This window comes from Camelus ferus, chromosome 3, assembly GCF_009834535.1.
Source record: "Camelus ferus isolate YT-003-E chromosome 3, BCGSAC_Cfer_1.0, whole genome shotgun sequence".
In the NCBI taxonomy this organism is placed as follows: domain Eukaryota; kingdom Metazoa; phylum Chordata; class Mammalia; order Artiodactyla; family Camelidae; genus Camelus; species Camelus ferus.
In genome coordinates, this window is record NC_045698.1 from 88,138,641 (window position 1) to 88,152,014 (window position 13,374).

At 38.0% G+C, this 13,374-nt stretch overlaps 1 protein-coding gene across 5 annotated transcripts in view; it reads left to right on the forward strand.

Moving 5' to 3' along the window:
* Nucleotides 1-13,374, forward strand: part of MEGF10 (multiple EGF like domains 10) — a 243,698-nt gene that overhangs the window by 132,371 nt on the left and 97,953 nt on the right. For all 5 annotated transcript variants that reach the window (XM_032476627.1, XM_032476626.1, XM_006191456.3 and 2 more), the window contains 2 exons: nucleotides 2,264-2,365; nucleotides 3,660-3,760. In XM_032476627.1, the coding sequence (XP_032332518.1) occupies nucleotides 2,264-2,365; nucleotides 3,660-3,760 (203 nt within the window). The remainder of the gene's footprint in view (nucleotides 1-2,263; nucleotides 2,366-3,659; nucleotides 3,761-13,374) is intronic.

Genomic DNA, 13,374 nt, shown 5'->3' on the forward strand with positions numbered 1-13,374 from the left:
TTTTGCTCTCCAAAGCGTTCAGGCCTTAACACCATAACGTGGCCTGTGACATTTCGTGGGAATACTGCATCACATCTTGTTCCAACCGACTAATTTAGTTCAGCTCGATTAGTGTTGTAAGGCCTGGGAGATGACATTGTTTTGCCCAAGTGGCATTAATTTAGAGTGGTTTCTTTTGCATTCCTACAGCACACGTGAAAAGCTGCTCTGTTTTGCTCGTGGGTAACGTAGGACTGCCTGTAGAGCCGCCCCACACACAGGACGTGTGTTTACTTTGTTCTCTACTGGAAGTGGAGTGGGGAGAGAAGGCTGCAGGCCTCAAGACTCAGTTATTTACAAGCAGCTGGAGAGGGAGAAAAAAGGATTGGCTAGGAAGTCTTAGAATTTGCGTCGTCCTGAACCTCAGGACACTGCTAGGGGTCTGAAGAAAATATGAGTAACTTCATGTGATAGTTCCCTCCAAGAACATTTATGTTTTAACTGCGGCCTCTCGCTTTAATCCTGAAGGAGTTACATCAGAGATGTAGGGAGTCACATACTCTGTACTTGTCTGAACCTGTTCTTGTAGGGTGTCATCTGTAGGAGTGGAAGGAAGTAGTCCTCTAAAATGCATGTTAGAAATCCAGAATGCCAAGTCAGGAACATCTCTGACCCCCTGCTTTTAAGATGTCATCATCAAAACCTAGGAAAGTGAGCTTATCTGTTGAAGGTCAGGCAGTTTCTCAGGATCAGATCAGGATTCTAAACCTGCCTTCTTGTAATCCAGGGATCTTTTCAGTGGGACCTATTGCCCCTGCTTATAATTTCTGAGGATCCCTCAATTTACCTAGAAATCAAGTTGCAATGTCACAGAGAATAAAATATACAAGTGTGAATAGTGTAATTAGTTTACGGATGTCTCATAATGACTAAGGGAGGCCACCTGGAGAAAGAACTCCCGCTGTTTGTGAGGCCAGTTCTGCTCTCTATCTAACCTGAATTCTTCATGCTGAAAGTTTAACCTCATTTCCTTCCATACCGTATATAGTTGATAGTTTCGTATTAATGAACTTGGGTTATTGATCTGCAGCAAGTGAGTACATGAGTGTGACCCTTTTTTTTTGGTAGTTAGTGTGAATTCAAGATTTTAGTGGGAATCTTTAAGAGACTGTTAAAGAAAACAGAATAAATTGTTCTGAAAAGGGAATTCTCCAGATTTTCCTGTAGGCTAGAAATCTAAGCTCTTGTGCATATAATAGACTGCTTTGGAATGAAAAAGTATGGGATTTGAACATCAAATGGTCTGTATAGTTCATGGATGTCCCCCCCCCCCCATTCTTAGGCCCATAGAATTGCATGCTTTTACTCTAACAAGAAGCTGTTAGTGAAAATATATTGGAAAACAGACTGTTTAATTAGCAGCAGGTTGTTGGTAAGATTATCTCAGGCTAATTGTCTCAGCCATGTGTTTAGAATCAGGTTTAAAGACTTTCTAGCTTTTATGGAGAGGTTGTATATATTCTTTCATTGCCTGAGAAGTAGGGCAGGCACACAAAAGGAAATTATTCCAAGTTCCAACCAGAAAAGTATACTCTTTCTGATTTTCTGGAATCTGTAGCAAAATGTACTCGAGTTGTCTCTTTGCTGATTTACCCTTATTATTTACAGAAGGCCTAGATTGAAAACTTTTTGTTAAAGGTCTTAGTTGTCCTTGGACCCCTGAGGGCTGGGGAATGGAATTAAATACAGAAAAATATGTGGTGATATGCTTTTAAATTTAGGAGTATCAGAGTTTATGGTGATTCATCAATGAGAATTTTTTTGAAGCTTATTGCAAGAACTCCTGTCTTAAATATATTAATATTAGATTAGAAATTTGGGGTTAACAGATACACGTGACTATACATAAAATAGATAAACAACAAGGACCCACTGTGTAGCACAGGGAACTATATTCAGTTTCTTGTAATGAGCTATAATAGAAAAGGATCTGAAATTATATGTGTGTGTATGTATGTATAACTGAATCGCTTTGCTGTACACCTGAAACTAACATTGTAAAATGACTATACTTCAATAAAAATAAGAATTACAAATATATTATTAATATCGGGCCATTTGGGGTTCTAGTTCAAATAGAAACCTGTAAACATAACATTTTCTGTTAAGTCAGTGTGGAGTTGCAAGTGGAAATAATTTAGCCTACGATTGTTTTTTTGTACATAGCAAATCATTAATGTAAGAAAGAGTAATACCGATTCCTTCTCTTTCTTCTTCTTTTCAGCTATTCAGTGACCGTACAAGAGTCGTACCCACATCCCTTTGATCAAATTTACTACACTAGCTGCACTGACATTCTGAACTGGTTTAAATGCACGCGGCACAGGTAATGGAAGCTCAACTATATTGATGAGTTTGGCTAACTGGGAAGGACTCTGATACAATCAGGGATATTAAACACTTAAGAAGGTGCATCCGTTCATCTAGTGAATGGTTACTGAGTGCTTGCTATTGGCATAGCAGTATATTCCAAATCACAGGAGACAGAGAAAAGCAAAAATGTTGTCTGTGCACTTAAAAGAGCTTGCACAGAAAAGGTCTCCTGATTACCCACATTTGCTTAGCAAGAATTCACCCCCCTTGTTGGGCATAACTAGGGGGAGACACCAGATAATAAGAAACTCATATCCTACCCTCTGTTTCTATTTGAACATCTAACTCAGTTCAGACTAACTTAAATTTGACCTCACCTTAAGCTAAAATAAGCCACAGTTTTTTTTCTATAAATGTGAAAACAGGAACAACATATTAAATAACAGTGTTATTAGGGAAGAAAACTGTGGTACCTTGAATTCATTAGTGAAATACTTAGAGTTATATGGGTCCTGGGTGGAGCGTGACACCTTCTGATTTCTGCTACAATAAATGATGTTTGTGTTCAGCGTCATTTCTTCAGGAAAGCTTTCTTTGACCACTTTGTCTAAACCAACTTTCCCATCCTGTCACAATCTATTCCCTGATTACTCAATCACAGCATTTAATCATTACCAGCTACTGTTTGATGCATTTGTTTGCTTAATGTGTATATTAAATTCTGCAGATCTGTCTTCCCCAGTGAGAGCAAGAGTTTTATGTTTTTTCACTCACTGTGAGCTCTTTCCTCAGTGCCTAAGAATATAAGAAGTGCTTAATAAATGTGTGTTATAGAAATGAATCAGTAAATGAATGAAGCTTTAGTTAAATGTATAGGTCTTTGTTAGCTTTCTGTTTTATAGTGAGGTAAGACTACACTGACAGATTTTTAAAAGAATTCTGTGAATTCTTCCTCTAAAGCGTGTGTAGATAAATGATGGATTATTAGGTAAGTATCATGTATGAAATTAATACCTTCCAAGATATCTCAAGATAAGTGAAGTAGGGAGGTCATGAAACTTCTGATCCTTTGAAATAAAGTGTAGGTTTGCTTAAATGGGCAGTCAGTATATTCTTAGCAAATTGGGGAGTTAGCATAATATGCGTCAAAACATATCCCATGTTTCTTCTTAAATATTTTGGAGTACTTTACTTCTTATACCTTTATTATACTTAAGAGTTCTTTTTTGTATTAAGAGATAGATTCTTGGTTTTGAAGCAAATTGCAGGTTAAAAGAAGTAACAGTGTGGTTTTCCCCTTTATATAGAATCAGTTATCGGACGGCCTATCGACACGGAGAAAAAACTATGTATAGGCGCAAATCCCAGTGTTGTCCTGGATTTTATGAAAGCAGGGAAATGTGTGTCCGTAAGTAAGATTTACACCTCTTGAAGGTTCATTTATTTTTTGCTATGTTGGTTTGTGTCTGTTAACGGCAGCCGAGATGGAGGCCTGGGAAGATGGGGCACCTTGGATCATTTCCTTTTACTCACTGCTGCTTTCTTGGCCTCTGTAAGGAAGGACGCATTCACTGTGTCCCTCTGTCCTATCAAAAATATCCAAATGAATGTCACTTGAAGAGAAAAAAGATATTAGAGAAAGATAATTCAAGGCCGAATGCTGCAGTATGGTTACAGCTCTTCAGTACACGTCTGTTTGGAAACCGGTCAGGGAGTCATTAGACTTAGGACACAGAAGAGTACAGAGATATAACCTTCCTGCAACAGCTCCCCAGAGTCCGGAGTCAACTTCCGAGAGGCAGCTTGTTCTTTCCTGACACAGAATGATAGGCTTCTTAAAAGTAGAGGAACTTTCACAGTGAGAAATGACTATACGTCTGGGTCACAGAGTAGACATTTTTCCATTGTCATTTCTCTCTTCTGTCCTCTCCCCGTCTTGCCGATTCATCCTAAGGTACCTTGAGATAAGTTTGATGTTTTATGATGCCCTTTAGGAAATCCTAGAATATCATGTGAGGTGTGTTTTGCAGTTGGGGTTTCTTGCTACGGTGTATAGGACACTTAGAACAGAGATCACTCACGATGATTTTATTGAAATATTTTGGCTCAACACAAAGCTAGAGGAGCACCTATGCTTTCTGAGCCGAGATGCTGGTGTTGAGTAGCATCGAGAGAGACAAAGTTCTACTCTAACTTGGAGGCAGTAGGAATGATTGGACGCATTTGGGCTTAAGACTCCACGGAGCTAAGTGATAGCACTGGCTCTGCCACACTCAACCGGGTGGCCTTGGATAATCCATTTTTAGCTCTTTGAGGCTAATTTGCTTGAGTAGAGAGAGGGCTTGGGCCAGTGTATGTCATCTTCCAACCCCTGGATTCTAGTCTCTATATAGTCAGGGGTGATTCCTCAAATTTGATTCAAAACTGAAGCTATATATCATAATAAATGTGCATCGAAAAAGCATTAGAAAATGTACCTGGACAGAAAGAAGAAAATACAAATACATTGCAAATGTCTCTCCTGGTCAGTACATGTACTTCTGTAATGTATTGCAAATGTCAGTATGTTATTGCATTATAGGTTTTTATTTAACTGATCTCAACTGTTGAGTAGTTATGTGATTTCCAAGTTTTACTTACTATGGACTGCTTTAGAAGACATCATTGTGGTTAAGTTTTTGTTTGTATATGTAATTAGTAGGTAAGGATAACTTCCTAGAAGTAGAATTGCTGGGTCAGAGGTATATACATATACATAGAATGTTTGGTGTGTTTCCGGTTTATACCCCCATCAGCAGTATAGAATGTCTTTTTGCTTATACTCTGCTAATTTTCCCTTTGCTATTTTTCTTAATTTGCATGTATTTGATTAATAATGATGCTGAATAAGAAAAATTACATGTTTACAATCAAACTTCTTAGAGAAAAATCACAAACTTATCTCTATGACCCTGGCTGATGGGAAATTTTCAAAGGAAAGCCCTGAATACACATGGCGTGGAGAGTGGGGAGGCCTGGCTGGTGAGGCTGGCCACTGCCTGGAGGCTTCCAAGTGACATTATCTTGGTGTCCTTGCTAGGGTTCAGACTTACGAACACAATTGTCAGCACACTGAGAAAACAGTTTTATCTCCCAGGATTCATTTCTGTTAACCCAGGTCATAGGAATCATGTTTAAAGCCAGGATGCTAATTCATTGTTATAGAGAACCTGGAGAGGTGCTTACACAGTCTTCTGGCCATACCTCCTCTTGTTGAAGGTCTGGCATGTGGGAAGCTGCGTTTTACTGGCAGCTGATGTAGGGGAGCATGTATCTGAGCAAGGTTATTTAGAGAATTTCAGTGCTTCATGATTCCAGCCTTCCATAGCAGACTGACTCAGAAAGCAGTGCAATCCCACTGCACCGTCATACCTGGTAAAAATTATTACCGTCATAGGATGGCAGAGATAACTTTTCCTTGATCCCACACTAGACAGATTGCAAAGTATCCTCCTGACTGCTTGGATGGACATCTCTAGCATTTGCCTCTGAAATTCTTTTCTAAGCCTTCTTGGCTGACCAACTGCCCTGGAGACTGAAACATTTTTCCTTTAGATATGTTAATGTATTTAATCAGCTTAGTGTCAGTCTCAGAGGCCTGGGAGCTATTTGGTGTCTTTAGGGTATTTTGCATCTCTCCCCTCTGATGTCTTGATTTCATAGTTAAACCCCAGAGGATGGTAGAGCTTCCCTTACTCCCCTGTTCTTGGGGACGTCTCCAGTAAATCTTCCCTACTCTCAACAGCTGGCTCTAGTGAGGCACCCGTTGTGGATACAGAAGGAAGAGAGGACACATGATTCTTGGTTCTGCTTTCAGAATTTTTTTTTTTTTTTGACTAGGTTTTGCTGCCAGGCATATAGCACAGCCACTATTTTTAACCTTTTCTAGGAAATTATCAAAAGGAATTGAAACATAGGAATTGATTATAATTTTAGTTTAATTTTTGGTAGTCAGTTTACCTAGAAGGCAAAAAAGGATGTTTTCACGTAACTACCTATATTAGAAAACCAGTTTCTTTTAGGTAGCTGGAGAAGCTCTTCTGGAGAGCATGTCTCATCCTTCCATTCCTCCCCACCCTTGCTTTGTCCTGCCGAGATTACACATTTCTGCTAAACTCTCAGGCTGTGCAGAGCTGCTAGTCCACAGAGGATACTCTGAATAACAAGGCTCTTTGTTCAGAAGATAGACATTGTGCTATTAGGTGAGAAGAGTCAAAATGGAGTGTAGGGAATCGCGTGGTTAAAACCCTTTCCTAAGAGTCGGATTGGAAAAAGAATGGATTGGAAAATTTTCCATAAAGAAAACATTACTACACATGAAGATGTCTGTGATTCCTCCATGAGGTTTTAACCTGTTCAGAAAATTAATTAAACTTCTAAGTTTATTCATTTTCTGAGTTATTGTTATTGCCTAATCATGTGTTTCATTACCTTTTTAAAAAATGGAATGTCATTTATTTCTTTTCTTGACTTAAAAAAATTGAAATATAGTCGACATGCAGTATTATTAGTTTAAGATTACTACGTAGTGATTTGACATTTGCATACGATGGGAAATGATCTCCACGATAAGTCTAGTATAATCTGTTTCACCTATTTCACCCCCACCCCAAAACCACTTATTTGTTCTCAATATCTATGATTCTGTTTTCATTCTGTTTTGTTGTTTTTAGATTCCACATATAGGTGAGATCATACAGTATTTGTCTTTCTTTGACTTATTTCACTTAGCATATTACCCTCTAGATCCATTCATGTTGTTGCAAATGGCAAGATTTCATTATTTTTTATGGCTGAATACTATCCACTATCTATATCTATATAGATATAGATAGATAGATACCACATCTTCTTTATCCATTTATCCATTAATGATACTAAGTTGTTTCTATCTGTTGGCTATTGTAAATAGTGCTGCAGTGAACATGGAGGTGCAGATTTTTTTGTGTGTATTAGTGTTTTATTTCCTTCAGATAAATACACAGAAGTAGAATTGCTAGATTGCATATTGTAGTTCTATTTTGAATTTTTTGAGGAATACCCATACTATTCTCCATAGTGGCTGCACCAGCTTACATTCTTACCAACATTACAAGAGTGTTCTCTTTTCTCTTTCTGTAAGATATGGTTCAGTTTCCTTTTTTTGCATGTGACTGTCCAGCTTTCCCAACATCATTTATTGAAGACTGTTCTTTCTCTCATATATTCTTGGCTCCTTTTCCATTAATTAATTAACTATATATGCATGGGTTTGTTTCTGGACTCTCTATTATGTTCCATTGATCTACATGTTGTTTTTATGCCACTACCATACTGTCTTGATTACTAGAGTTTTGTAATAAAGTTTGAAATCAGGAATTGTAATACCTCTAGCTTTGTTCTTCTCTCTCAAGATTGCTTTAGTTATTTGGGGTCTTTTGTGGTTCCACACAAATTTTAGGATTCTTTTTCTACTTCTGTGAAAAGTGCCACTGGAAATTTGATAGTGATTGAATTGAATCTGTAGGTGGCTTTGGGTAGTATGGACATTTTAGCAATATTAATTCTTCCAACCATGAGCATGGAATATCTTTCCATTTATTTGTATCTTCTTCAGTTTGTTTCCTTAGTGTCTTAAAGTTTTTAGTGTACAAGTCTTTCACCTCTTTGATTAAATTTATTCTGATTTTTAATTCTTTTTGATGCAATTATAAATGGGATTTTTTTCTTAATTTCTTTTTCTGATGGTTTTTTAACTTAGTGCTAATAATTAATTTTTGACTTACTAAAGTTGGAAATCCAAAACCTTGTTGCTTCTCAACATAAAAAACAAACTTATGGTTACTAAAGGGGGAAAGTTGGGGGAGGGATAAGTTAGGAGTGTGATATTTACAGATACAAACTACTATACATAAAATAGATAAGCAACAAGGATTAACTATATTACACAGGGAACTATATTCTTTATCTTGTAATGCCTGTAATGGAGAATAATCTGAAAAAAATATGTAATTGAATAACTTTGCTATATACCTGAAACTAACACAAGATTTTAAATCATCTATACTTCAATAAAACAACAACAACAACAACAAAACCCCTAGTTGTTTAAGCTACATTTATCTTACAGATATTTCATTTATCAGTCTAACAAACTTTAACAAATACATCAAAGGGCCTTTGATTAATGTTCTACATATTTAAACTCCATCAGGTTTTTAAAATAGAATTTGTATATTTAATAAATTTGATTTCTGTTTCAAATGATTCAGCTTTTAGGCTGACAAGCCATCTTGTGCTTAAATAATTTTTGTAAATTTGGTAAGTTCAATTTATTAATAAGGTAGAATCTTAAATTATTTTAAATGTTCTAATATTGCATTTGTAAGATTTCAACATTAAAATAACATTTCTAATCAATTATTTTACTACACATTAAAAAAAGAAATTAAAAGACTGACCTCTTATTGTAATAGACTATGTTCTTTTAAATATTACAATTATCCTCTTAAAACTAAAATTATGAATACTATAGATTTTGATTCTCTTACACATTTCTATATAAAATTCAAAATATTCGCAAGGCTGATAGTCAATTACCCCCCTAAGCAAATAATTATATCATCTCATGTTTTTTGGTTTATTTTAAAGTAATATTTTGATAGTCTCTTTTCAGTTTGCTAAAATTATTTATTTAGTTGCTTATAATAAGAAATACATAACGTTAAATTTGCCATCTTAATCATTTTTAAGTGTACAGTTCAGTGGTGTTGAGTTTATTCACACTGTCGTGCGACAGACCTCTAGAAATTTTTCATTTTTCAAAAGTGAAACTGTATTCCTGTTAAAACCTAATTCACCCTCTTCCCTATCTCCAGCTCTTGGAGACCACATTTTTACTTCTACTTTCTATATCTAGGATTTTGACAATGTTTGATGCTTCATGTGAGTGGAATCATCTGGTCTTTGTCCTTCTATGATGGACTTGTTTCACTTAGTTGAATATCCTCGAGCTTCATCCATATTGTAGCCTGTGACAGGATTTCCTTTTCTTGTTTTAAGGCTATGTAATATTCCTTTGTATTGTTTTCTGATGTTTTTAAAATACCGGAGAACATGTTCCTTAATTAACTGCCTTGATCAAACATACTGAGTCCATTGTCTGTTCTAGATGTTACATCCTATATTCCATAGTTTTAAGACACATGATTTACTAGTCCTAGTTTTCAAGTTAGATTACAGCCCTCAAACCAGGTGGGTTGGATCCAATCCAATTGATTGGATTTGTGTATCTTTAACTGTTAAGATATAGAAGTGTATTTCTTTGGCCAACTTTAACTACCCTGGTAATTGCTACAATTATGTATTCTTTTCATATAATTCTTATGTTTTATGACCACGCATCTCTTGTAAATATTGGTATCTGGTTGCATTTTGCAAATGTCATGGCTCTGTTTGAATATGAAATCATAATCTCTAAGATCATCATGTTCATCCTTTTCTGTCTTGCCTTGGTGCTGGTCCCATGTACAGCCTGAAGTTATAAGAGTGGATCAACAGTCTCCAGACACTTTCCACCTTCCATCTTCTCAACACCCTCATCCCAAGATTTCATATAGTTCTCTAATTTAAAATTTTGATCTTATTCCTAAAATGAAAAGATGTATAACCCAACTTGGCTTAAATGTAGTATGTTCCAAGATTATCTGTTAACATCTATTGCCTCCTCACTCTTTTGCCTGCCTCACTTACATTTTCTTCCTGCCTTCTTGTCTTCCTGCCTACCTGCCTGCCTACATATCTACCTACCTGTTCTAATGTCGGACACTTAAATGATGCTCACTACAGCCACTAAAATATTTTGTATCTCTTTGCACACATGAATAGTTCATAAGACAAATTTAGTGGGATTAAGTTTGGCTATGAGATGAAAATTGTTTCTTTCTCACGTGAGTCCAGAGGTGGGTAAACCAGTAGGGAACCCAGGTAATTTCCACCTTTCTGCTCCACTCTCTCTAGGGTACAGCCTTCATCTTCATGTACCATTATTGATCTCCCCACATCAATCTGGTCCCATATTTCTAAATTTGGTTTCATGGGACTCAGAAATGCTCACAGGACAAGCACAGCAGAGTAGAAAGTTGGCAACTATCCCTCTAAGGGAAGGAATGGCTAATCCTGAAATGAGGTTGGCCATACACTGTCCTTGTAATGTCCTTGAATTGATGGCAGAGAAAACAGGTCATTGAAAGCAGGGCCACTTGCAGCAGAATCGGGAATGGACAAAGGGCACAGCATGGTGTCCCTTCTCCAGTGCAACTCCCATCCTTTTGCCCAGATACCCAGTCTTTTCCTCCTGGTTGGTGCTGCAGAGGAAACTGTTCTGATCAGTGTTTCCTTTGTGGTGGACTTGACTCTGTTACCCTATTTTTTGTTAGATGGCGGAGGTCAAATGCTAACTTCAAATTAAAGCTGTAAAGAGAACATCACAGGCAGTGTGGCTTGCAAGGAAGACAGAGGAAGAGGTTTGGGTACCGGGTCACTACTCTGTGGCCTTGTTGGCCAGCTCTGATGGTAGAGGATCAGTTCCCATGGATGTGCCCTGGCTGCCTTTGGCACTCATTAAGAGAACTTTGGAACCGTAAATAAGAAGCCTTCACTCCCACACACTGAACTATATATGATTTCCTGTTCTTTGCAGAAAGGAGAGTGACAATTGATTATCATAGTGCTGAATGAATATTCACAGCTGATTTTTAACTTGGCCGACTTTATGAAAAACTGAGCTGGATGGAGGTAAATAAGGAGTTAGAACTGTGATTGGTGTTTATAGAAAAAATTATTCCCGCAGATGAACTTTACTCTCATTTGAATGTCATGGTTTAGTAAGCAATGGGTTTTAAACCCAAATTTTAGGTTAAGGGCTTAAAGACATTGGTAGCTCACTTACCCAAGGACTATTTCTCTTCCAGGAGACAGGCCACACAGGTGGCACTTTAGGGGGCCCATTTAGGCTGTTTACTATATAACTCTTACATTTCTCTCTACTTCTTCCTTTTATATTGGAATATTATGTTATATAGGCCAGAATTAGAGAAAAGCTTCCCTTTTGGGAGAGAGGGTAACATTTCTTAGAAGCAGCTACCTGGAACGTTGTGTTTAGAAGGATTCTTAGGCCATGTCTGTGCTGAGAGAGAGAACAGAGTGACTCATTAATGATTTCTGTCATGGTCATTGGGTGGCCTGAGCGCCCCACATTTGCTATATCTGTATGAGACTCTCTCTGGCATCCTGTGACATTTTGGACCTCTTGAGTCATGGAGCTATCAATTGAGGTTCCTAAATCTTGCACCTGGTCATAGGCTCCTGTTACACCTAGCTTGTCCATTTAACTGGTAAGTTCTATATACTGTTCCTGCTGTTCTCTCCAGGAAGAATGAATTTCCTCTTTGTGAGCTGGAATATTTAGCAAGTTAAGTCAGGATTATATTGTGAGTAGTTTTGTTTAGGGAGTGGAAAAAGGTTTTCAGTGGCCACATTTCGCCTTGGTGCCAGCTATCGGATGATTGCAGGTTGGGGAACTGGCCACATGGGCAAGGCTGTTGGGAAGAGCTGCTCTGCAGGTATTTGATTCCCCCACCTGGAGATGCTGGAAGGACATGTTTTTAATTCTTTATCTAGGCTTAGGTCATTTTGGTCTTTTGCTGCTGAAGTTTTGGGCTCAGATTTTTCAGAATGAGAAGAGCTGGGGTGCAGGGCAAGAAGCCTTGTTTGGGGCTATGAAAATTCAGCCTTTGGTAGATGGCTGTTGTGGGGTGAGCTGGGCTTCTCTGGGTGATTTAGGGGAGCCTGCTGAGAATTTGGGGGAGGAGGAGCACCTCCCTGAAGTTGTCATTTGGACTTGTTTAACTCTCACACTCACAGGCTTGTTTAATAATAAAGTTGTGATCCTGTCAAGTATTCCCAAGCAACCTGAGTGTGTAGTCTCTTTGAAGCAGATCCTTTTGAGTGCAGATGAAAGTGAGACAATCCCGTTAGGCTAGCCAGAGAGACCTTGAGCTGACAGCAGTCAGATGGTACGTTCCTAAGTACACCTACCCGTGATGCCCTTTCTGCCACTGGCAGTGGATTTTTTCATGTTTCCATAGGGACCCTGTATTCTGTTTCCATGGAGCCCGACTTGGTTCAGAGGAACTTACTAGTAAATACTGGGAAAGACTCTTTGTCCACATACTACACCAGCAGAAATTCCAATTTTCCCACACATCTATCGGAATCTAATTTACTCTAGTTTTGGTCTTTGGTCTCTGCTAGTAGTGAAGATTGGAAATCTGGTTAAACAATGCAGGGAACTTTTCTGCTTTATTGATTGGCAATGCTTGTTCACTACTTAGGATTTTTTTAGATAGGAGCCATGAATTTAATAATAATAGTCATAAAACCACTATGAATTCAAGATACTCTCCATCTGAACAGATGGAAATCCTATCTGTTGCCTGTTTTTTGCTTAAGAAACCCTGACTGTTGAGTCCCATGGAGACAGGGCCGAAGGGAAACCATGGTAATGCTTGACCTTCTCTCGAAAATGAGTTCCTGCAATTTCAGCCTTTGCAGGACAGGTAGAATTTTTACAGTCCTAATAATTTACACAGTCTCCTTGCAGGGATAGATAATAGCTAATATAAATGCTCAGAACTGAGAAGCAATTTTGTACTGCACTGTGGTTCAAATCTTTTTTAGAGAAAAGTAATTTAAAAATAATGGGAAAAGCACCTTTTGATCTAACTGACCAACCACAAAACATTGACATGACCGGGTGATGACAGAACTTGCATTTTTAGTCTAGGATAGCTACTGTCAGCACAGTCTGGTGGTAAACCTGCACCTCCCTCCAGCCACACACACAGATGCTGAAGGGAGAGGGAGAGTGACGTACTGATGATACAGGCAGTCCTATGTGGACACTGTTGTTTCCTTGAGCTGCAGGAATATCCCAAGTTCCAG